Genomic DNA, 25077 nt, shown 5'->3' with positions numbered 1-25077 from the left:
CAGGTGTAATGTTGCATAGCTAGAATGTCATGAACTTTGTGGTTCCATTGTGAGAATTTTTGCCTTCACTGCGTAAATTCCACATGTAGATTTCAGACATGCAGATAAAATGACACAAGCATATGGTGCACTGTTTAGTAAATAGGGAGTGATTCTGGACACGGCCTGTGATTAGTTTTTCCACTTTAGGGTTATCTTCTAAAATCCAGAATAAAATCAAGCAACATGGAGCTCTATTATTTGGCTTGCACTAAAAGGGCTTAACCCACCAGCCATGAGATTTGAGAAAAGCACTGCACAGAAGCCACATTTACACCATTTCCAAGGCTTGAACTGTTTGTGAAAAGAGAATTCGCATTGAGAATGTGTGCATCTCACACATATTTCAGACAATGCGCACATACAGTTTTCAAGAGCGACCCGCGAGGGGAGTGTTGGAGTGGAAACTATTTTTGCCTTAATTATGAGGCACTTTGTAAAACATGTTTTGATATGATCCCCGTAAACTACATCACTAATTACCTTTGATATTTGACTGAGATATCACTGCTCCTAACGGTTTAAGGCTACATATCATGATTTAATCATAATGTGTAGGAATACAGGTGCTATAAATGTGTAATATGTAATGACCATGGATGTATTAAGGATAACTGGACACCGCATTCATGAAAGTTGCTGCATTCATTCCTATAAAGGCTGTTTACTTGTCACATTCTCTGTGAAGCGTCCATATTTCCACTGGCTTACTCTGTAGAACATTCTCAGTAGAGTCCTTCTCCAGTCAAGCCAGTTGAGAGCAGACACATCTGAGGCTTTTGCTGGCTGAGCCAGTTGACCTCCTGTTGGCTCCTCACGCACACAAATGGGATCAAATAAAATAATCGTGCGGCTCGTCTAGACTTCCCAAATGCTATTGGACCAAATGAATTATAATGAGTCATTTCATAGGGTTTGTGACGCTCAGAAAAATGTATTCACCGATTTAGCTTTTGTAAATCTGATGACAAGCAATGCATATGCCTAATTCTGTCACTTTCACATACGCAGAATTTTAGTCATGAACCTGCAGAGTTTTATCCATCTGGCACTTCATCTGTTTTTTCCAGTCTGGCTCACATGTCACAATTATTCACCATTACCACAAAATTTCATCATGTATTTCATCATGCATGATTACGTTAAAGATAACTAATCATGGTGCTCACATACACACAAGGGATCAAAAAAGAGACTTTTGTCCTTTGGAAGCATTTCAGAAGTAGAGTGTCACATGAACTGTTACAGCCAAGCCACATGGACATTCTTGGTTGCAAACGGAATTGCAAGCTGACAGAGTTGTGAATTTGATCAAAGAACTGGCATAGCCTCGTACAATCTGTAAAACTAGAAGAAGATTATGTTCCCCGAATCACCAAAAATACAAGAAAACAATAGTATAAAGGCCTTAATGCCCTTAACATATTTCTGTGTGACCACAGAAACACATATCATGTGAGGATTAAATGAACAGGAAGGAGGAGGCCCGAGAGCTACGGAGAGAGCTTGAAGAGATTTGTCCAAGAGCAATTACAGGGAAGAGAGAAAACCGAAGATTGGCAGGACACTGCCGCCCTGACTGGAGTAATAATTTGCTGGGAAAGGCCTCTTATAGGTAACCTTGCAGAATATAGAAAAGACAAGGTCAACTAGAAAGAGATGTTTTTTACATCACCTCAAGGCTTTTACCTTTCCCTCCGAACAGCTCTTCTCTCCGTTGCCAGACATGTTCAGCCTTGTTGCTGGATGGCCTACAGACTCTTGACATTTCTGGTGAATTCTTTAGCTTGGTGAGACAGGGTACTTTACATATTAAGTCTCACAAAGGACTCTGTCTTGATCATCTCTATGACTCTTTAGATCTGGACCTTTTTTTCTCTATTTGAAAATGGAAAGTCTGAGACATTTTAACCAAACACTAAAGCTTAATAGGCAGTGACCCATGCTTTTTCTGTGGCTGAAGGAAGTACATATTGCAAGACGTGTTATCAGGCTAAATCTAATCTCCTTGCTTTAATTTTTTTCACTTCAACAGGAGTGCCGTTATTAAATCAACATGTTTATCTAAGAGTCAGACCAAGAAATACACAGTGTGCATTCATGTCTTTCAAAGCCTTTCAGCGGGATCTTGTTGTTCCTTTAATTATTCTTGCAAAGACCTCTGGCGATCTAATCATTTCATTAGGAACCTGACCTTAGATTCCTCTAGAGAAATTTCCTCTAGAATGAAACACTTCCTCTCCCACACAGAAGTCATGGCAAGGATTTCTAATGTGCTTCCTGCCTTTGTCTCCTCCTCTTCTTCATGATAAAACATCATACCCTCATTACTGTTCCCCGCCCAGCAGGGGAAAAGACCTGGAACAGAAAGTGGATCTTGAGATATTCAAAACTGATTTTCTCTACTGTAGTTCTTCCCTTTCTATACAGAATAAAGAATCAGCAGTGCTAGGTGTTATGGCATGGGGCAGCACGGACATGTAACTTATTAATGCCGTAAATGTGGGCTGCATTAGAACATTACTGGAAGTGAGACAACTGAGATTGCCTTGCTTCAGTGTGCCTGTTATGATCAATGACCTGAAACATTTTGGTGTCCCACTTTCCTCTTTTTTTTTCTATTTCTGTCTCTCTTGCACGCTCTGTCTTTTCTGTCAGAAGTCTTGACATTTTAAGAGCAAGACTCTCTGATTGAGGAATAATGATATATGCATATGCAGAATTCTGAGAGGAGAAGAAAACCTCTGCCACCCTCCTCTCTCAGAAGCCCTTTGTTCCCCTGTCTTTATTTTTCCATTCTGTCATATCTGCTAGAGATTGAGCGATATATACCATCAAAGCCTTTTTGAAGCTTCCCACTCTCTTCCAAAATCCTTTTGATTTCCGACAGCATGAGCTGCTTAATATTCCAAACTAGTCGGTGGCCTTTTCAGAGAACTAACAAGGTTCTGAAGATGCAAGTCTTGTCTTCATGTGAAAGGCAGCTGGGGCACAGCCCTCTTCTTTTTCAGAGCTCACACCGAGATGTCTGTGCTGCTAACAAGTTCGGAGCTGTTCGTCAGCTACTCAGAGGCCGATAGGACACGTTCTTGTGTCATTTGTCTTTCTATACTTGGCCTACAAGAGTGCCAATCCACTGTCCTGTCAAAGACAAAATATGCTTTCCTGGGCTCTTGGTGTGATGCTTTATTTTCTTTTTTACTTTGAGGGAGAGAAAGTATAAATAATATAAATAGAAAACTAATTGGCAACTATTATTTATAATTTATTAATAATTTAATTCATTTTTCAAGCAAAAATTTTACAAATTCACTGGATCCATTTTCTAAAATATGCAGCCTTGCTGTCTTTCTCTGTTTTACATTGCTAACTGGATGCCTTCGGTTTTTGGATTGTTGTTTGGACAAAACAAGCAATTTCCAGATGTCATGCTGGCCTCGGCAAGATGATGATGGCCAATTTTGTTAATTGTTATTTTTTTGTTATTTTGTACACAACAATTAAGTGATTATGTAATAAATTTGCAGATTATTATTATTTTTTTTTAATCAAGGTTAAACTGAACATGACATGATGAGTTCCACCTTTAGGTTAGCAGAACAGTGAAATATCAGTGGTGAAGTCTCATGCACACTACTGTAAGTGGCTGTAAGTTTACATTCAGTATTTTTTGCATACTTAATGAGATAATGAATAATTCTGCATCTTAACAGCTTTATTGCTGTGTGTGTGCATGCGTGCGTGCGTGCGTGCGTGTGTGTGTGTGTTTATTTTCTGATTCTTTGGCTTATTGCTGGAATCTGATGGTACAGCCGTTCCATCATCAGCTTTTGCCTACAAGCATGAAAGCAGAGTTCACTACAGAGAGCACCACAGAGGCTTGACAGGCACCGAGGGTATTTACTCGGCTTCCAAAAACTTCCAAACTCTTATTTACTTTCATCTTGGCTTCTTCTTGCAAGCTTGTCTTTGCCGCCTCCCACTCCCAAGTCTTATCCTCTCATCCTGTTTTCTTCAGTTTAGAGTTGGAGTGCAAAGCAGGAGTGGCTCTCAGACACGCTTCAGTTTTCAAGTTTCTCTGTTTTGTACTGCATTTGCGCACTGACTCCATCTACCTCCCCAGAGCCTGTTAGTTCTTGTTGCCTCTGCTTGTCACTCTAACGCTGACATTACCGCAATCTAATGACTAAATGCAAAGTCTAGCTTAGAGTATATGTTTATTAAGAGGGTAACTAACTTATGATGCTACAGGTAAAGTGTAGAAGTATGTAGTTTTTTTTTTTTTTTTTGAGGAATTCGCCAATGAAAAATTGTTTCTGCACCGGAAAGACGAGAGCAAACAGTGGGCGAACAGCTGCACCCAATCTGGGTGCAAGTCGCTGCAACAGATCTGCATTTTTTCACAGGCACAAAAAGGGAGCGACAGAGCCCCTAAATGTATGCAAAGCAGCACTAAATAACATCAGAATTTACTGTCTATATCCCTGAACACTTGTGACAGCCACAACGCATCTCTCAGCATGTGATGCAGGCCCACTGAAACCGTCTTTGTTCGCTAAATCCAGTGTGAAAATTACCCTAATGTTTTGAGAGTCGGGAGAGGTTGGCATGGGGCCAGTGCTTGGGAAGAATACGCCTAGCATTGGTGACTAGCTTGGGCCCTCAGGTTTGTGGCTTTTAAAGTGAGCTCATTAATTAAACGCTGGTAAAAGAATCACATTGAGAGTTTCAGCTTTTTGGGGGAGTGAGCTACAGATCTTTGTATTGGAAATGTCTTTTTTCAATTTTGTTAGACCAGTACTAATGTAGAAGCATTAAATTGTGCTATTGCAGTCCATGGTAAGATGGACAGATCATAATAAATAGGCAATGAAAAAGAGTTTCAATTACTTTTTCAAGAGTACATTTTCTGTTTAACCTTTGGTATAAAACATGCACCGTATGAACTAGCCTGAAAAGAGACATCTTGTCTCCTATTTTCTCCCATCCAGCGACAGATTGAATCTTCTAAGTATAGCTTTTTTGTTCCTGTATCTCTTCGTACACACGTGTGAGTGAGTGGACCACACAAGTATATGCGTTTTGACTTGGCATACAGATGTGTGCCTTCCAAACACGTCTTTTACTGTATGTGGTCAAGTCAAGGCAGTTTTATTTATATAGCTCCGAAACTCTAAAGTTCTCTCAAGGCTATTTTTATATAGAACAGGTCTAGACTGTACTCTTTATAATATTATCTATAGAGAGACCCAGCATTCCAAGCACTTGGCGACAGTGGCAAGGAAAAAGTCCCTTTTAACAGGTAGAAACCTTGAACAGAACCCGGCTCATGGAGAGCAGCCGTCTGCCTCGACCGGTTGGGTTGACAGAGAAAGGCAGGCAGCCAGCAACTGGAAAAAGAGCAGGCTGTTGTTATCCAGCATTTACTTTGGTTTTGAACTCTAATTGAATTTTGTCCATAAAAACTGATAGTTGTACCAAATCTGAAAATGTGCCTGTTATGATGCTTATAGTTTGTGTTTGTGTGTGTGTGCGTGCGTGCGTGCGTGTGCACTGCAAGAAACAGAAGTTGATGAGATGTGTCATGAGAAGTGATCACATTTAATCAGTTCAGTACAGCTCTGCAAGCACAAATCTCAGTTAATTGAGCTCTTCACTTTGCAGACTCAGAATTCTTGGATATTGCTCTGGGCATCAGATGGTCAATGATAACTGGCGCCATGGTGGCATCAGTGGTGCAATCATTCAGTGTTTGGCCAGCTACTGACTCCCCAGAGAAAATATATGTATTATGAATGCCCAACAGATGGGTCTCCATCTCTCTTTTTACCCCGACTACAAGTCCTGATAGATGGCTGCTTGTGTCAGGGTGGCAGCAAATGAGGAGCGACTAAAATAATTAATGACCTAATATCATTCTCAGTCAAGCCGCCGTAAAAGAAATATCCTCAGCCTAATGTTCAAAATGTATTCACAGGAGAGAGCCATAAAGTTGATGTTCATGATTCATATTCAAGGTGTCAGGCCCTTGCTTAAGAAAGGTCAGTTGAATGGGACAATATGTAAAGGCTATGAAAATGGTGTCAGCGCAGTGCTAAGCTTGGAGAGCTACATGCTAAGCCACGTTGGAGATGAGCTAGAGTGCTGCTTGGCTTTCACTACGCTTGATTACACATGCAGAGATTCTTTTTATAACTTCAACTCAACTTTAGAAATTACACTTCTTAGAAATTTCAAAAATATCTTGAAAATTAAGCGCGTCATCATCCAGTCTCAAGTTACAGCAGTTTATTTTAGGTTTAGTTTATTTTATACCATGGCCAAGGTGCTAATTTCTCATAAAATATCAGAACATTAGAGAATGCAAGAATTTCTGGTAAATATCAGAACATCTCAGACGTAGTTCTTGAGATACTTTTTCTTTATGTATCATTAGCAACACCTAATTTAGGTTCACAGTTCATAACTACACCAAGATTTCTGGCGTGATTTGTAGATGTGTGTTATGGATTCAAAGCGGTCATGGACTTTTAATCTTTCATTCTGGGGGCCAAAAACAATTATTTCATTTTTTTCTGTGTTCAGTTGTAGGAAAAAGATCTGTCTACAAGCAGGATTTAGCGCAGTTGTTAATCAGTCCCCTGCTGTGCCAAATCAGACAGTTCCTGCTGCATTTTATCTCATTATCAACGTAGTTACAAGATGATGGTCCCCTCACTGATTAAATATGTGACCTTTGCTGTGTAATGTAGCGCCACTGCTCATTTCCCCTGAAACTTAATGAGCTTAATATTATATTTTATAAAATTGTCACAGTTTATTATGATAAAAGTGGAGGCGTTCCTTTTTCAGAGAAGGTGTGGTTCTTCTACGAAACATGCAGAGGCAGCCAAATATGTTTTATTCACACTTCTTTGTATTTCCTGGAAACAAAATGTGCTTAAAAGCACCACTAGGCTGCCATTGTCATTTTTGTTCCCATTTGAGGCTTGAAATGTGTGCAGGTTATGTGAGAAATTCATTATCTAGCTTATGATTTTGATGGTTATTGAAAAGATTCCTCATTGAGAACACTAATGGCACATCCACACTCAGCCCCTTTCATTTCTCAGTATTTAGTGGAAAGGAAACAGCCCTGCCTGTGTGATGGTCCCTTTGCTTTAACACAGATGGGTGCTATTTTGTGTGGCTACACATAACAGTTTGTATAAATTGGTATGTTACTCTTTACCATCTGATTTTCGGCTTCTGGCTCAACTGAGATGCTTCTGTAAGCAACACAAGGCTATATCCAGATGTTCAGAGGAGATATTTGAAATGAAATGTTCCCTTGCCTAAATGGCAGGAGTGGTGCAGGATAAGCCATGGGAAGCATAAGCTTGGGTGACGCTTACTCTCATTTTGTACTTCTCACCATCTGCCTGCAGCACACCTGCCCCAAAAAAGCATCAGTACACCCATACAGTAGCCAGGGAATATTGATTAAGACTGCTGACATTTCCACTTCCTTTTCGCTCCGGCTGTGTACAACGTGTGCCATCTTTCAGATGAAGGCAGGTTACACACAAACACACACGTCCTCCCTTTGAGTCATCAGAGCGTTATTATGTCAGAAGTATTTAAATGAAATTGAATTTCTTTCTCAAATCTTATATAGTATCGACCATATGTGCGGGGTCTAGATACAGGTTTTGAACATAAATTATTAATTTTTTATGAATTTTGATTCCTCAGCCAAGGGGAGGGGTACCATCAATTTGCTAAGAGATAAACAGGCTGGAAAGCTGGTGGCAGATCTGCATCTTCTGTAGTTACTTAGCAGTTTGGGATCTTTTACTGTTATTTTCAGCCTTAAGTTTCTGATATTGATTTTGGATTAATCACAGTGACAATGAGTGGTGCTTTGATTCATTTAACTTATCCCTAATTGGACTGCATTATAATGTGTAAGATGTTGATGTTGTTTTGGACTGTTCACCTTGTCTTATTCTTGGCACTCTCTCTCTCCCTCTCTCTGTTTTCTCTCCGAGCACTGTAAAACTGCAGTGACAGAAGGGAGCCCAGCTGGTTTAATTTCAACAATATCTAATTTAAGTGCTTTGTCAATAAGCACATTTCATAAAAAGATCAATATGCTCTCTTTGATGTGACAATTTAGCACCTTCTTTAGTTTAATAGCCTGCTTCAACAGGGGCTAGAAATACATTGGCGAGATTAATTGCAGTGTAAAGTATCCATGTCACTCTCTGCATATTTGCACTGATAGATTGGTTGTACATTAATGACCCTTCTGTCAGAGAGCCCATAAATTCATCATGGCTGCAATTACAAATATGAATTTGTTTCCTCATCTTAATTTATAGTGCATCAGTGTCAAAGTCTATGGGGCATTGATTTAAGGTTATAATTAGCCACAGTTAGAGAAAAAATACAACAGTTAAAAAAAAAAACTTAATGTGGAAAAGCTGCTTAGCACGCAGGCAGCAATCAGTCACAATTTACCTCCTGAAATGTTTAGCCTGTCAAAGGATTTCATGTGAAGAATGTAGAGCCTGCTTAAACCGAGATGCACAGAGTACTGAGGAATTTGTTCATCTGCGTGATTATCAGCTGATCAGCAACTGTGACTACTGCTTTGAGCCTTGACAGAAATGTGAATATTTTACTTGATTGAACTGAGCTTGTGATCAGCAACCTGTCCAGTGTTTTTCCCAAAGTTTCCATGTGACCCTAAATAGCAGCAAACAGGTATTAAGTAACAAGAAATGGCAGTGCGAGACAGGGTTTGAGGTCATTTAAGAGTCCCTCCACTATTCAGTGCTCTGTTTGTCCAACAGAGCACTGAATAGTTTATTTTTCCAACTGTGAAATGTCCAGCACAGTACATACCTTAAATACAAAAACAAACATTTAACTCTTAAGTGTTGATATTGGTTTTGGCCTTAAAAAAGAAATCATGTATTGGCCGGGGTCTTTTACAAATCCATACACGCATGCTCTCGCATGTCGTGCATACAGAATTACAGATTTGAATGCATGTTCATGTACCGTCATACAGAACTGTGAGATACAATAATGGAAATCTACTTTCTCCTCTGTCATGTACAGGTGCTGAGGAAACTGCAAGCAGAAAGTGCCAGAAAAACCCTGCGGTGTCAAGACTTGGTGGTGAAAATCGAGAGGATGTCCAGCCAGTTGGCCATTTCTTTGTGAATGGATTAGAGGTCAGTATCAGTCTCCTTTAAGTCCTCACTGTCAAGACTCGGGGTAAGATACAGTCATCTCTAAGGTCGTCAAGTTACAACAAGTCCATGCAGAGGAGAAGCTTCACGTGTCTTTTAGTGTTTGTAGTTTGTTCATGCACGCTCTTTGATTATGACCTAGTTCTGACATTGTCCGGTTTTGTTTGATGAAATTAAATAACACGCTGTATGTGCAGTGTAACCTCTTCACCATGCAGATTTGTGCTAGACTTCATTACATGGACAAATTAAATCTTCTGCATGTTCTTAAATCCACTGTGAAAAATGGCCTGGTCTTGCTTGTATGATGAAATGAATAAGCATAGCTGTAACAGCTCCCCCTAAGCGCTGCATTCCTCCTCTTGTCATCCCTGAATCATTTTTGATTGCATAAGGAAAGATGGAGCTCTTTGAACTTACTCTGGGTGCATTAGCTTGTATAACTAGGGTAATTGTGTGTCTGCATGAAGGAAAACTACTGGGCTTGAGACGCTGACACACAGCCCAGTACAGCACTAGTATAACCACAAACAATTTCATGTTGTCTGAGGCTGCTTTGTCTCATGGTCAGTGTGCTACATGTTATAGTTACTTGTGTGTTTTGGAGCATCCAAGTAGGCATTTAATGTCCAGGAATGTTTGTTGCATAACCCTGTTTTCGTAGTGTGGAGACTAGAACGAACATTTGATGGCACATTTATTTCTTTGGTAACTTACCCCGGTGCTAATTACAGAGTTGTGCAATTTGTTTTGATAATTGCAATATGAAAAGGTAATTGTATTCTGTTGTATTGTTTTTATTGTGGAAAGTTTACATGTGTTTTAGTAAAGCTAATGTTGACATTTGGTAACTCGGCTGATTTGCTCGTTGTTTGTTAGAGACTAAACTCACAAAAAAAAAAAGGACAGGAGCCATTCAGTGCAGAAAAGCAAAGCATTTAATTGGCTCAATATTTGCACAAATGAGAGCATTTAGAAGCACAGAGAAGACAAAAGAGCCTTGGAAAGGCAGCTACTCTGGTTTGCTACGTGTTTCAAGTTTGGCAGTCCTCCTGTGAGCTCGCTCTTGTGCTACCTATTAGGGAAAAGATGAATAAATATTGTGTAAATTGATTCTGAGTGAAAGATATTTGAGTCTTTTGTGTTTTTTGTCTGTTTTAGAAAACAGAAAGCTTTTTCATTAACTGACAAAAATACAAGAAGCTATTGTAGAGCAGTAGGGCATAGAAACCGGTAATATCCTGTAATGTTGATCAACATTACCCTTAAAATTAGTGAATCATTTGCACGTCAGCTCGTTGGTTACACTTCAGAACTCAAATTATTGCACGCTTGTTAAGATACAGCTGTGTAAATATCGAGTGCACTGATTCTTGCTTGATTAAAAATTTGCCAAAATATTTTGTGTACATCCAACGTAACTGGAACACTCTTTATTTTCTTTTAGTCCAGAACAACAAGACTATTAAACCCCAAATCCACAACTGATGCACAGTGCCATTTCCCTCCCAACTGCCAGATTACACAGTCCAGATTCTTGTTGCAGCACTTGTCGGCCATGTGGACTAAATCCTAACAGCTCGATTTGTTTCTCAGATTTTACATCCTTTCTTATTTTCATAGATTTTAGCATCTTATGCCCGTCAAAGTTGTTTGCATCCGTATTTATTTCTATGATGTTGTAGGGCAGGCAGCTAGCACGGCCTGCCTCTAAAATTATGCATACATTTTTCTCTTGTCTCCCTCCATTTGATTAAGAGTTCGCTTAATCCCTCAGTAGGCCTCAGTTATAAGCTTTTTGGTAATGACCTGCTTAATCCTCCAACCAGAGATAAAACACACAGGCACATTAACTTCAAAGCAGTTTACTGACTTCTCGTTTGCCTCTAAACAAAGTTGTATCACTGAGCTTTGATATAAGTTTACATATTGTTCTGTTGTGTTGGTCTAGGCTTATTAGCCCTTCACCTGCTATTATTTTTTATAGTAACCCAGGGAGACAGGTGTCCATGCCTTATTTACAGGCCTGGAGTAAAAACCAAGGTTTTTGTCTTAAATGCATGTTTTACATTTTAATGGTGTTCACACTCAAAACCATCACAGTGTTACCAAATATAAGACTGTGTCGTTCAGAGCTGCAACAGTGAATTCATTTGTCAACTGACAGAAACTTAATCTGACTCAATTTTTGTAAATGGTTAATCATTTTAAGTCATTTTTCAGTTTGAAGATTTTCCTTTATCTTATGTTACTGTCAACTGAATATTTGGGGCCGCTGGGCAGCAGCAGCAGATGTGTAGACACATAGACAGAGAATTGTGATTTTTCTCTATTTTCTAGCCTTTTTTAGGCCAAATGATCAATTCACTAATTGAGACAGTGTTCTGATCATCCATCTGTCATCTATACCTCTTATCCCATTATGGGTCATGGATTGGCTCGAGCCAGTCCCAGCAGACTTTGGGCAAGAGCCAGAGTACCACCCTGAACGGGTCGCCAGTCTATCCCGGTCCGGCCACAGCCCGGCAACAGTGCTAAGCACATATTCTGAATGTAAATTTATAAAGAAAATAAGTGCTTGTAGGAGCCTTGTTGTCACTGGAGTTAGTGACCTTGAAGACCCTTTTCTCACCTTTATTTAAAAACAAAACAAAACAAAACAAAAAAAACAAAACAAACATCATTTGTAATTTTACTAAAATGTGAGAGTGGCAACAGGTAGATAAAGAGATATACAGTAACTCAACTCACATATTAAATGGCTGTAGGATGCACGTTATTTTTTCCCATCAGTTGTTGCCTTGAATTCACCCTGATGCCTACACATTATCATAATCAGGCTCAGAACCACCACAGACACCCACAATACATATGCACACACAAAACACACATACCCACACAAACCATCCCATCTCCACAGGAGCTAACATGCCTCACAGCTCCAGCATAAGCTTATAATTTACAGGCAGTCTCAAACCCCTACCTTACTTCACCCGTGGAGGAAAGCAGTGAAAATGTCAGGAGTTTAGTTAGGGCTACAACACCTGCACCTCACCCATACACCGGGCTTCTGCTCCAATAGCTCCCCAAAGGTGCCTCTCAAGCACTCAGCTTTTATTGCTGTGATGACTGCTTGTGATGTTTTACGCCAGAGGACAGCGGGAGAAGAAAAACAACTCCATTCACCCATCCCTGTGATGAGTGCTGCAGCAATTTTGACAGTGTTGTAAATGCTGTACGTTCTGCACCTGAGACAGAGATTAGCAGCTAGTTTGACTTGAAGTGCTCTTAACAGGGTCACACCGTTTTTTGCTGTTGAAAAGATTTGATTTCATTCAATACACAAACTCATTATTACATTAACTGGTAGTATTTGGTGCTTCCTGGAATTTTCCCAGCCTTATTACCAGGGATTTGTGGGGATAAAGACATCTGAATATTTCCATGTGTTTAAAAAAAAGTGTAGTTCTGTTCGTGTATCTATGTCAGGCAGAATGAATACCCATATTTTTAATCGAAGGGATCACTTGCTGCATTTGATGAAGCAACCGTAAGAGCCCCCATATGTTACAGTTCATCACAGCTCAGAGGCAAATGCTCACAATCAAAGTCTGAAGGCTTTGATGATCTGCAGAAGCAGCAAAAAAAAAAAAAAACCTGTATATTATTGGGCATGTGAGCGCTCTGGGTCCTCAGGGTATCAGGACTGTGAAGTTGCTCCTCTTGTCAGTCTGTTCGCTCATACAGTCACAGTGTAGAGCTGTCAACAGTATCATGTAGAATTTATCAGCCAGATATCACAGAGTTAAAGTTCGATGTCACTTAACACTTAACTGTATTCAGTTATTTAGTTGGAAAGTATAGTGTAGTGTAGTATTAAAAAAAGTAAGCGTTATTGTAATACTGAAACATCCCAAGTAGCTGTTGTCGTCACCCATCTTTCCTCAAAAAAAAAAAACAGCTGACAGAGCATGGACCCTAAAGCTACGTAATAATGACCCTCAACACAACCACAACAAAAACAATAAGTGGAAAACAATAAGTAAGAGTTATTAAAAAAAAAAAAAAGCCTTCCTTCATTCCTCTCTTCCCTGCACTTATCAATACACTAGGTGTAGGTGGGACCATTCAGGTAATCTCAAAGAATGATGAAATCATATCATATAAAACTCTGCAAGTCTCACTAAGTCACTACCTGTTATTTCAAGCATTTTTCAATTTCCGGAGGCAGAACGCTGGGAGCATGTGAGCTGAAAAGCTGCTTTTGTTTTGCAGTGTCTTTTGCCTTTATCTGTCAAGCATGGATAACTCTTATCCTCCAACAGGATTGTCTTTCAGCTCCTGTCCAGTTGCATATCTGTCTTTTTTTTTTTTTTTTTTTTTTATAAGTATATTTCATGTCAGTGTAGTTTTCCTTCCGGATCAAAACACTGTTGTTACCAGAGGGATTATATCTATGCAAAACGTCCTGAGAGCTGATCACCAGTGGATAACACAAAGGTTCATCTGTATTCTATAAACAACAAGCTATCTTATCTGAATGACAAAATAAAAATGATGCATGTGACTGTTCTAAAAATGTCTTTTTCTAATCTTTCACATCTATAGTTAATATCTGATAAAAGTTTAGTTAACTAAAACCACTTGGTTAGTAGATAGTAGGTTAGATAGTAAAAGACTGTTGTTATGGTCAGTTTTAGGGAAAGATTGTCTTTATGGTAAAATAGACAAATAAAAAAAAAAAAGAATTGACTGGTGTTGAATTCACACGCTTTGTTCTCACAACTATCCACTCTGACCTAAAAGGCTTTGTGGTCGTATCACAATACCACACTTCTTTCTTTGCTACCAAGCGAGGACTGTCTTCATCCACACCACTGAAAAGGTTGCTTGTCAGGAAGACCTAAACATGCGTCATTCTAAAGCTGCTTTCACACATGATACTGGTCAGTGTCTGGACCTGATTCTCCAGGCATTGTCTGGAGTTGCCCTTTCGCACATGAAGCACACACCCAGAGATTGTTCATGTCAGACACATTCTCACCTTTGGGAAATATTGTGTTTGGAATAGGCGAAAGGGTAGAGTGTGTAGTGCATGTGGCGTGTAGAGCCTGGGTAGAGCATTCAGGAGGCAGGATAGAAACGTCATCAACACACCCACTCGCTCGCTGTGAATTCTCCGGACATTGACCTGCTCTATTTACACATCAGCTCAATCAGACATTACACAGACTTTGTTCTAGGGAGCTGGCGAGGGTGTACGGCTCCTCCGGGTAATGTCTGGAAAAGTTTGGGTTGGTTGCATTTTATGTGTGAAAGCATCTTAGGCTTTTGAATAAACAACCCATGCTGTTATGTTTGTGGTGAGAGCAGACTCCTAATAGACATAAGTGAATCTGGGTCAAAATACATCAGAGACAATGCAGCTACTGTGTACCTAACCAACTAAATGTTGTTTTGTTTGCCTTGTAATTAACTTGTGCATAGCAGCAGATGTGATTTACATCCTCAGCTGTCAAAACACAGTCAAGAAGACATCAGTAACAGCAAACTGAATTGCTTGTATCAGCTTAGTTCACAGGACATAAAACAACTGGGCAAGTGTATTGGCTCGGCTACATAAGAAGGGATTCAGACCATAAATAGCCCTGAATAAAAGCAACATAGGGGGCTGAGTTGATTTATCAGATGACATGACTCTGTGCAAAGGTTAATAATACTTGTTCACATTACAAAGTAATCAATCAATCAGAAATGTGCACTTGAAACACAGTATTAATTAATTAAGGGTAAGCAGCAGCACAACAAAAGCAACGACCTAAGTTTAGGTTGACTTTAACCCACTGATAAACAACCAGCATCCATTTACAAACTGACCTGGTTTAGGACAGGTCTGAGATTGGCTCAGATCAGAACGTACTTTTGACAGGACCCTTTCACCACCTCAGTGTGAGAAGGTTGACACACGTTTCTGAGCACTGTCAACTGTGTCTAGATGAAATCCTGTCCTAATAAAACATGCTTGATATTTGCTTGACTTGCTACCAAATAAGTCACTCTCTGTGCACTTACAGCAGTGGGCCGTGTATCCCGTTACTCTGTTTGAATATGGAGTTTTATCTGCTGCTATTTTTAATTTATTGCAATAAAATATGGAACAAATAAAGTTTTGGTTCCTGTTGAGTTCAGCTTTTTTGCTTGCGCAGTCAGTCTTTCTCTCTGTCTCTGTTCTGCACTCTCTTTCTTGGTCTTTCTTTAGTTTTTGTTTTTTTTTTAATAAGGAGTTTCCATGTCTCTAGTTAGTTTCTAGTTTATTTCAGCTTTCAGAACTAGTTTAATCTGCAAGACAAATGGGCAAATGGGCACATCTTGTGTGTCAGATGTGGATGAGGCAGACTGTGAGATGACCTGAATCTGAACATTAATGATTTTTGATCCATAAACCAGCTGCAGTTGTAATTTGCTTGCCTGCGACATTGACTGCTCTTCCAGTGTGCCGACTGTTCTGGCGTCAGGGTAAATTGCGTTCGTGAAATGGGACATGGCTTTAGACGAATTGTCTCCTAGTCATTGCAAGGCATTAGGATACTCTCCATGCTGCAGTGCTTAATCCCATGTCTATCCACCTTGAGCCTGAGCTCAACACTAGTGACGAATCACTATAAAAAGAGCCAATTATTTATAGTTGGTTCCCTGACAGCGCTGGTTCTACTTATCTTTCAGGGCGCAGTCCCCAGGCCTTCCGCCTCGCATTTTCAGCATTGACAGAGCTCCCGTCGGCCCAATCTTTCATCGCTGCACTGGGCTGACATTTTTCCAAGTATCAATGATAGTTTTTATGTGTGGCAGGTTATCAGGAACAGAGATCCACCAAAGCAAAAAGGTCTGATCTAGATCTTATATGAAAGAATGTATTTAAAATGTTTTTTCTACCTTTCATGTGGAACAAAAAAAAGCTGTGTGGTGGAAAAAAAATTATTACTATTTTAGACAACACATCAGAACCTTTTGATTACACAAAAGAGCCTAAATTTCAGTGTTTCAGTGTGCTGCACTCCCTCAGCGTTTGCTTGTTAAAGCACTGTGGAGGTCCACTTTCCTATTTGTTAACAGTCATCTGAGACATTAACTTTGTTCAAGAGGCCACCGGCACTATAATTTGACTGTGCAGTGCCATAGCTGATTACTGTTGTCCAATTAATGCACAATAATTGAGCTGACCTTTGGTAGTGGCTTGGTTAAAGCTGAGATATTGAAATGAACTTGGGGAGTAATGATTTTCCTCCCTTCCTTCCTCTGTCATCAGAAGACCAGCCTCTGTTGTCACTGTAATAATAAATTCTATGAGCTGTAATTGGTGTGGAGGAGGAGACCTCAGTATGTGTATTGATTTCTTGCTGGCTTGGTGAAAACACCAGAGACATGCAGAGGACATGAAAACATGAATCCAGAATGACTGATCCATTAACATGTCTGATTCGCTTTGTGTTTTGTATGAGATATCAGTGCGTATACTGTTATGCTGGTATATAACTCTATTTTTGGTGCTCTATTCCATTCAGTGCTATAAACTTAAACAAAGAACCTTAAATGAATTTTAGATTTGTGTCCATCAGGGATATATGGTTTGTCTCGCCACTACATCTGGACTATTTGTTTAAAGGAATAGTTATTTTGGGAAATGCTTTTGTTTGGTTTCTTGGCGAGAATTATATTAGAAGACTGAGGCCACAAACAAAATACAACATGCTAATTAGTGAGTATTATATTGGGTGGGTTTTGTTACCTTTGGTCGGAAACAGGCTAGCTGTTTCTCTGTATTTCCAGTCTTTATGCCAAGCTAAGCTGATACGTGACAGTGGTATTGTCACGATGTTTTTATTTAACTCTCAGCAAGAAAGCAAATATGCATATTTCCTAAAATGTGGAATTGTTCCTTTAAGTGCTAATGTACAAGTAAGAGCAGTTTGTGAGTTTCAGTGAGGAGCAGAAGCTACGGTACTTAAAATCTACCCAAAACAACAAGTAAATATGAGACAAGTATACCAAAAGACTTGCAAAAATGCAACCAGTTGCGGACAGTGGTTGTTTGTTGGGTAGTAAATGAGACACACATGCAGACAGTGGCAATCAAAGCACAATCCAGAGCTTCTTATTGGTCACAAACCTGCAATTTTTGCATATGTGACCACACAAAATACTATACACTATAGAGTCTTAAGACTATAGAGTTTTAATTACCAGCAGACTCTACATTTACCAGCTCTGTCCTGCTTAGGTGCTTATGATTCATTCACAGCTAGACAGTCTACTCACCAAACAAAAGTAAGCAAAAATGTGCTTGATACAAATTGCAACTTGTCATCTATTTAGGGAAAGTTGTTCCAAGCAGCATTCTCTTGGGTTCATGTACTGTTGCATGAAATAATGAGAGAATCACTGGATAACAGTTGTACTCTACACTCTGCTGTTGCTTATAAACTGTGTTATTTGTGATTCAGCATTGTAATTTGCATGATATGCTTCGCTGGTTTCTTTTGGCTGTGATGTTTTTTTGATGACTACTGACCTCATTTAATTGATCTGGTTGGTTTCACCACTCAATATAAATCAACTGGCTCTTCCATTGATCTCGAAAAATAACCTTATTGAAAAAGAGCAGAGTGGTTATGTCATTCAGCGGTTATGAATTTACATGCACTCAAGTAACCAGGTTACTCTCAGCTTTCTTCAGCTTCTAGAAGTCTAGGTAGGTCAGTTTCCTGTTAAATGGGATTTCTGCTAAACATTTGACTACGTTCTTATTGAAAGGGCAGAGCCTTTCCTTCTCACTGCATTATCAGTACAAATGTTCAGTCAAAAAAAAATCTTGCAAAGCCATGGCTCCAAGTCAGGGGAAAGGAGAAATCTGATTAGTGACCTGCTGTATTGAAGAGGCAGATGTTACAGTAACTAGATTACCAGAGTGTATGAAACATGTCATCAGATTTCCTTCTGTAACCTGCTTTCTCCTAGTAACCTGCTTTCTTGTGCGTATATAAATGTACTCGTTGTGGGATATTTTATATTTTTATATTTTTTGCCAGAGAAAGTTGTGTTAGATATTATGATCTTCATTTAGGTCAGTGTATTTGCATATGCACCTTTAACACTTTATCCGTTGTTCTTTAATAATATTGATTCATTAAAACATTATTGATCAATATTAAGTTATCGATCATACATGCTTCTAATCTGTCTCTTGTGTTTGTGTCATACAGGTGAGTTGTGACCATGCGCTGCCTGGCTGCTCGGGTGAACTACAAGACCCTCATCGTTATCTGCGCCCTCTTCACACTCATCACTGTGTTGCTGTGGAATCGATGCTCCAGTGACACATCCCTGCGCTTCCTGCCCCGTGCCGCCTTGGTGGCTCCGAGTCCCAAGGTGGGGGATGCTAGCATCAGCAGCCAGCAACACCCTCCACAACCTCCAGAGCCCCCGCCTGTTGTTGGGGTTGTTGGTGGGATCAAGTATGAAGAAATTGATTGCCTGATCAATGATGAATCCACTATCAAAGGGCGGCGAGAGGGCGGAGAGATCTACTTGCCGTTCTCCTGGATGGAAAAATACTTTGAGGTGTACGGCAAAGTAGTGCAGTACGACGGCTATGATCGTTTCGAGTTCCAGCACAGCTACTCGAAGGTTTACACGCAGCGTGAGCCCTACCACCCCGATGGAGTCTTCATGTCATTTGAGGGCTACAACGTGGAGGTCCGTGACCGTGTCAAGTGTATAAGTGGAGTGGAAGGTAAGATCACAGTTTGAGGTGCACAGAATCGAGCCACTGTGTATTTGAATACCAATATATTTAAAAAACTTCTACCGGCTTTTTAGATACTAGAGAAACAAATGTGGATTTTCTTCACATTCCCTTTTTTTGTCAGATTTTTTCACAGTCACCTTTTGAAAACTTAATTTGTTGGTTATTTTTTCATCTTGACAGCTTCTACATGTTTTTTTTTATTTTGTTTTCAATTTGCAGATATTTTACTATGAGATAAGATACAAGAGCATGAAATATTCAACATTCAAATACACTTACAGCATAAATGTACAAAACATTTAAATAAAATGCATCTCTCATTACAGTTTTGATTTACTTTTCAGTGGTATCCCCCTTTCTTGCTAACCAGAATAAACCACCTGGTTTCTACACCCATTCTGTGGCATACAACATCAACGCAACATAAATGTAGTGTATGGAGATCAAATACAGTGTAGAGTGCATTTCACGATAAACTTTGATTCGTTTGCATTTCTTTGTATAGCTGTCTTGCTGCATCTCTGTTAAATGAATGTATCCCTCCCTGTTCCTTCACACTTTGAGTCCATCCTCAAAGCTGTTTTCAGGGTTCCTTTTAAAATAATTGCCAGAAAGGATCAATAGCTCATTTTAAAAGGCTATTAGTTCAAAGCACATTGTCATCAGTATGGTTCTGTGCCACGCTAGGTTGAAGAAGTGGCCCTTCATTCTTCCCTGAAATTACAAAATAGATATTCATTATCCTTCCTTTATTATCAGATAGCTAAAGCCACCAGTAAAAGAAAAAAAATACTGTCACACTAGGAACTCAAAATATAGCAGTTGTCCCCCCAAAAGCTTCCCTTACAAATCAAACGTATCGGTGTTATTAGTGAAATTGACAGAAGACGTAGGGGTGCATTTTGTAGTTATTTGGCCACAGTCCTGAGTCCTTTTTCACTCCAGAAGGAAGGTTTTGTATTGGTGGGAAGATGTTATAAATTATGATATATTCACTAGTCAAGTGTCAGTTGCAGAGGTTAGCTTGATGAGTGATGATAGCCAGTGTCTGTAAGAGCAATTTGTCATCAGTAAATAGGTGTTTTTGAGATAAATGGTGCAATTTCCCACATTGGCTATTTTTTTATGTGTTGACAAAATTCTTTTCATTTTTTTCTTTTCACTTCATCACACAAACAGAACCACACAAGAAGCATGCATGTCATTATGTCATATACCCCTTCAGAGCCTGTAATACTCACGCAGACGCAGAGAAAACTGAATTGAGGGATAGAAGAGAAAGTGTGAAAACACATTTGGTCGATTTGTACCTTTGGCTTTTTGGAGGTCTCAGTGCTTTGTACCAGACTTGCAGTCCAACTTAAAGACCTTTTTGATGACAAATTATGCTACCTTTACCATAGTTGTGCACCACATATATGGGAGGGAACATATATAGTGGAAAATGGGTCAGACAGGAATATATCCAAATCTGTTAGTACCTCTGGGCAGAGCAGCAGGGAGCCAAGTTATTCTCACCCTCCAACTGCCTGCAGACCATTTCTTTTAATACAGAACTAAGGAAACACAACATCTACACTCCCATACACACCCTTGCACACCCACACACACACGCATGATTCATCAAGGTCCATTAATTAAGCCCATGGCTCTTCGCTATGTAGCACTCCAGATCCGCAACCATACGCACCTCTCTTCAACTTAGCATACTTTTCTAGGTGAAAATAGCAGTTCATTAATTAGCCTGTCACAGTCAGAGGCACCTGAGGGCTTAAACAAGGTCATGGGAGCATTACTCTCCCAGTGCACCCTGCTATGGAAAAGTTATTTAATACGACCCTCAGCAATATGTATTAAATGTCGTACTAACTCTTATACATCACTTCAGCATTCTAGGATTTAATACCACCTAAATTGTACCGATATCTCAAGCTCAAGCAGTCACTTTTTTCTTTAAACTGTGATATTATTGGGATCAAGTATTTTGCCATGAAACCCTTTACAAATACAGCACTTTTATGTGTCATTATTTGTCACATCTCCTGGGGGGCTTGCGGTTTTATAGTAGAGGGTTAGAAATTAAGGTCTTGCTTTTTCTTACTTCACCAGAGCCTCCGTGAGACAACAGAACAGAAGCTGAGAAAAATGAAGTTCCAGCAGCCAGGGCACTATCATTAGTGGAAGCAGTTAATCCTCTCTAACAACACCCTCTTAAATCACAGTCTGTCTCATTTCTTGTGGCTCTTGCTTTTTCTTGGGCTACCTTTATCTTCACTCCCTGCTTTGTTGCAGGCTATCACTTAAACATTTGCACAAACCCATCTCATAGCCTTTTAAGTGCTCGATAAAATGCTCACATTCTCACTTACACTCTTAATGCAAACACATATGTGATGCCTGATCTCTCTTAACCTAACTCCTGTGAACACTCAACCTGCTGACAAAGATAAATACAGCACTTTCAAGAGAAGACAGAAAGGGAATCAGACAAGTAGTCTTTGAATAGAGTCCACACTGTTACAAACCTTTGTGGTTACAGCCCGGTTACAATGACTTTAGTCCACAGAGTAGATTAAAAAGACAATATTTCGATCCCAGTTCCTTCTGTGTATTGTCAAAAATTAAATAAAATTGTGGTTTGGAGTCAGCGTGCAGGTGTTATGCTGCCCATTTGTGTGGTTTTCCAATAGGCTTGCTCCTATAGTGCATGTGATTTTCATGTAATTACATTACACAGCTGGATTACTGCCAGCTGCTGCAGTTTGTCGAGTGTTCAATCACTGTGTTCTATGAAACACTTAGCAGCAGGAAGTGTAATATCAAGCTAAATAAATTTGGTATTATTCCTCCAGAGTGTTTCATGATGTACCCGGCTAGAATAACCAGCAGGAATGCAGACATTAAAGCTGCATTAAGCGGTTTTAGCCACTAGAAGGCAGAAAGACAACAGAAAACTCAGGGGAACACAGCCCTGATAGACCATTGGTTTGTCAAGTTGTTCTTTGTGACTAATGTGTTAGCAAACAGTTGCAGACAATATTTTAGCTCTGCTTTGGGCTCCACCAATTCCAGCAATATGAACTTTCTGGAACAGTTTACTTCACAGTGAAATTGTCTGAGCTTGTTTGCCTGAACAGTTTATTTAAAGGAAGACACCGAGCTGCGTCTTAATTCTCGGTGGGTTCAGCACTCAAACCCTTTCATATGACACACTGCAGACATTTGCTTCAAAGTTAATATTGAATATTTGATCTTTGATGTCTACTCGTGTTCATCCACATCTCAGAGTGGCCAAAAACAAAGTTAGTGATTAAAAAGGAGGAGGAATACTAATGCACAATAAGATCACGTGTGGCAGTTTTTCTGCCATATTAACTTCGGTAGGCTCAGAGCCCACTAAAAATAAATATGTGGAAAATATGTGGAGGCTTAACCGTCAATTCCACATGGATTACTTAGGGTTATTCAGTAAGTAGCACAGTGTTACAGTGTTAGGATTTTGACAGTCATTTGACTTAAGTTGTCAAGGGAGGGAGATGGCAGTAACAAGACAGGCATGGAGAAAAGTCTGGCAGGGGATTGGAAGTATGTGTTTGAGTGGGGATGCATGAGTGTGTTTGTGTGTGCATTTCTTCCTTTTCTTCTTTTATAAACACATTAATCAAATACATCCCTTCTCAATCAAGAGTTTTTTGTGTGATTTCACTGCTGTAATGTGGTATGTAACATTGGTCCATGCTATGCACTTAAACTGTCTTTGTCAAGGACAGTTATTGTAATTAAGTGCCGTATGATAAATTCATTATAAAACAAAAACATAATAATTTATTTGCTTAAGCATTTGAGCACCCTCTGTCTCTGTTTTTAAAAAGAAAAAGGCAAATCTTAAGTAAAAATTAGTAAGTGTTAAAAATCCTCTGATTCCAGGCCATTCATTCATGCAAAATAGGTGGGGGCTAAACACGGCACTCTGCAACTGATTGTTTGTGTTCAGTCTAAAATTTGTACATATGTACACCAATTTACATACAGACCATTAAAATACAGTTCCAGGCTACCTATTAACCACCTTAGTGCAGAGCTGGTATAATAGGATTTCCCGGGTGATGTAGAAATAAAGACCACCCATTTGCCACTGCAAGAACCTGGGTCTAATTCTCAGCCGTAGTGCTTATAGCTGTGGTTTGGCAGGTCATTGAATCAAATTACCGGTGTTTGTGGACGGGACAAGGGTGCAGTGAGACGGGATCATGCCCTTGTCACTGCATCGACTTCTAGTGCAGTGGTTGTCTGGGAGTCCTGCACAGGGAGAGGATTAGGGGTGGATGGATGGTATGAAAGGTGTTAAAGTCTATTGTCATTATTGTATTTCTGGGTGTTAAGGTTAGGGTTTCTTATTTTATTAGCAAATAATATAATGGAGCCTTTTTGTAAGATGTGTTTGTTTAGGAAAAAGGCAGAAATGACAATAAGAAAAGGAGAACATAAGTGATCAGCTATGTATGAAGTAGTGATTATTCTGAAAGGAGGAGACACATTATCACCAGCCCTAATCTGGGCATGTTACGTGGTTCTTCTCAGAAGGATGGGGTTTGGGTTGCTCATGTGCTTTCTTTGTCACAAGATCTTTAATTGAACTATCTGTAAATCAGATTGATTCTCCTGCCTGAGCAATTTCTGGCTGTTTGAACAGGGAGTAGATTAGCTTGAATTTCACCACACCATCCAATCAATTTATTTTTTTTTGCTGTGACCCTTTTCTGTTGTCCTCTTTCTCTGTGTTTACACAATAGACCCAAATTTGAATCTTTGTTATTGCCACAGCCAGGCTCAGCCACTGACTGGAAAGTTTTACAATTTGACAGTTTAGCATCAATAATTAATTTTGTACTATTTTTATTGAAATGACTATGGTTTTGAATTGAGTGTGACACTGCACTTAACAGATTTAGCCTTGTCTAGTCTTTTCTCAAGCAAAAAAAAAAAAAAATAATGTTATGACAACTGAATAGATGTAGAAGATTTAGAAACATTTTAAAACACCACAAAAATAACAACTGGAAAAAGACAAGCAAATACAGATGCATGCATTTTCAGTGTCTATGGGCTCTTGCATGTGAAGCAGTGTTATTTAATCTGACATAATTCTCCTTGTCCTCCCTCTCTACCTCCATCTTTTTCACCCAGGCGTACCTCTGTCCACTCAATGGGGCCCTCAAGGCTACTTCTACGCCATCCAGATTGCCCAATACGGTTTGAGCCATTACAGCAAAAACCTGACTGAGCGCCCTCCCCACGTGGAGGTCTACGACACAGCCGAGGAGAGAGATAGCCGAGCCAGCGCAGCGCCCTGGAGTGTGTCGAAAGGCTGCAGTCTCAGCCGTGTCCACGACAAGACCCGAGCTACCTCCGTGCGTCAGTTCAGTGCTCCAGGTATGTAAGCCTTCCGTGAGCCCAGATGGCCTCAGGGCATGCAGCTTATCTCCTTTAACTGTGGCTGTAGGAGGCTCGATAGGCAGCTTCACCCTCAGGACAGGATGATAGTCAGTGGTGAGTCACAGCCACAGTGCGAGAATACTGGCAGACTGTGTTGGTTGACAATGGACACGCCACATAATGACGGATTCCTAAAAAATGATGACGATTAAGGAAGCAGCAGACACGGCATCACACATTTCATCCTATTTGGTTCACGTAGCTGTCTAACTGCATTGTGGAAATTCCCACTGGCGCGTTACTGTAGACTTGATGTTATCATATGTAGCCAATTAACCTTAATTCTCTTTCAGCTGCTGTTTAATGCATATGTGGTGGTTTTGTCAGTATTTACAGCAGCAGGACAGAGAATGTGGGATTGACTGATTGTAAACTTCATGTTCACCATCACAGAGTCAGCTGACCCAGTCCAACTGTGTAGCTCACCAGTGTGTTTGTGATTTGCCTACGTAGGATAGATTTCTTGTCAGTTTTGGTCTTTTCATTGTATTTTTT

General features: G+C 39.8%; 1 protein-coding gene across 1 annotated transcript in view; it reads left to right on the top strand.

Moving 5' to 3' along the window:
• glceb (glucuronic acid epimerase b) overlaps positions 1–25077 on the top strand; it is a 48500-nt gene that overhangs the window by 13860 nt on the left and 9563 nt on the right. The window contains exons 2-4 of the mRNA XM_041040765.1: positions 9148–9263; positions 18542–19071; positions 24274–24519. Coding sequence (XP_040896699.1) covers positions 18555–19071; positions 24274–24519 — 763 coding nt within the window. The 5' untranslated portion in view covers positions 9148–9263; positions 18542–18554. The remainder of the gene's footprint in view (positions 1–9147; positions 9264–18541; positions 19072–24273; positions 24520–25077) is intronic.

The sequence above is a fragment of the Toxotes jaculatrix genome, chromosome 1, assembly GCF_017976425.1.
Source record: "Toxotes jaculatrix isolate fToxJac2 chromosome 1, fToxJac2.pri, whole genome shotgun sequence".
Taxonomy (NCBI): domain Eukaryota; kingdom Metazoa; phylum Chordata; class Actinopteri; family Toxotidae; genus Toxotes; species Toxotes jaculatrix.
Note: the sequence above shows the minus strand (reverse complement) of the source record. Positions and strands in the feature narration are given on the sequence as shown.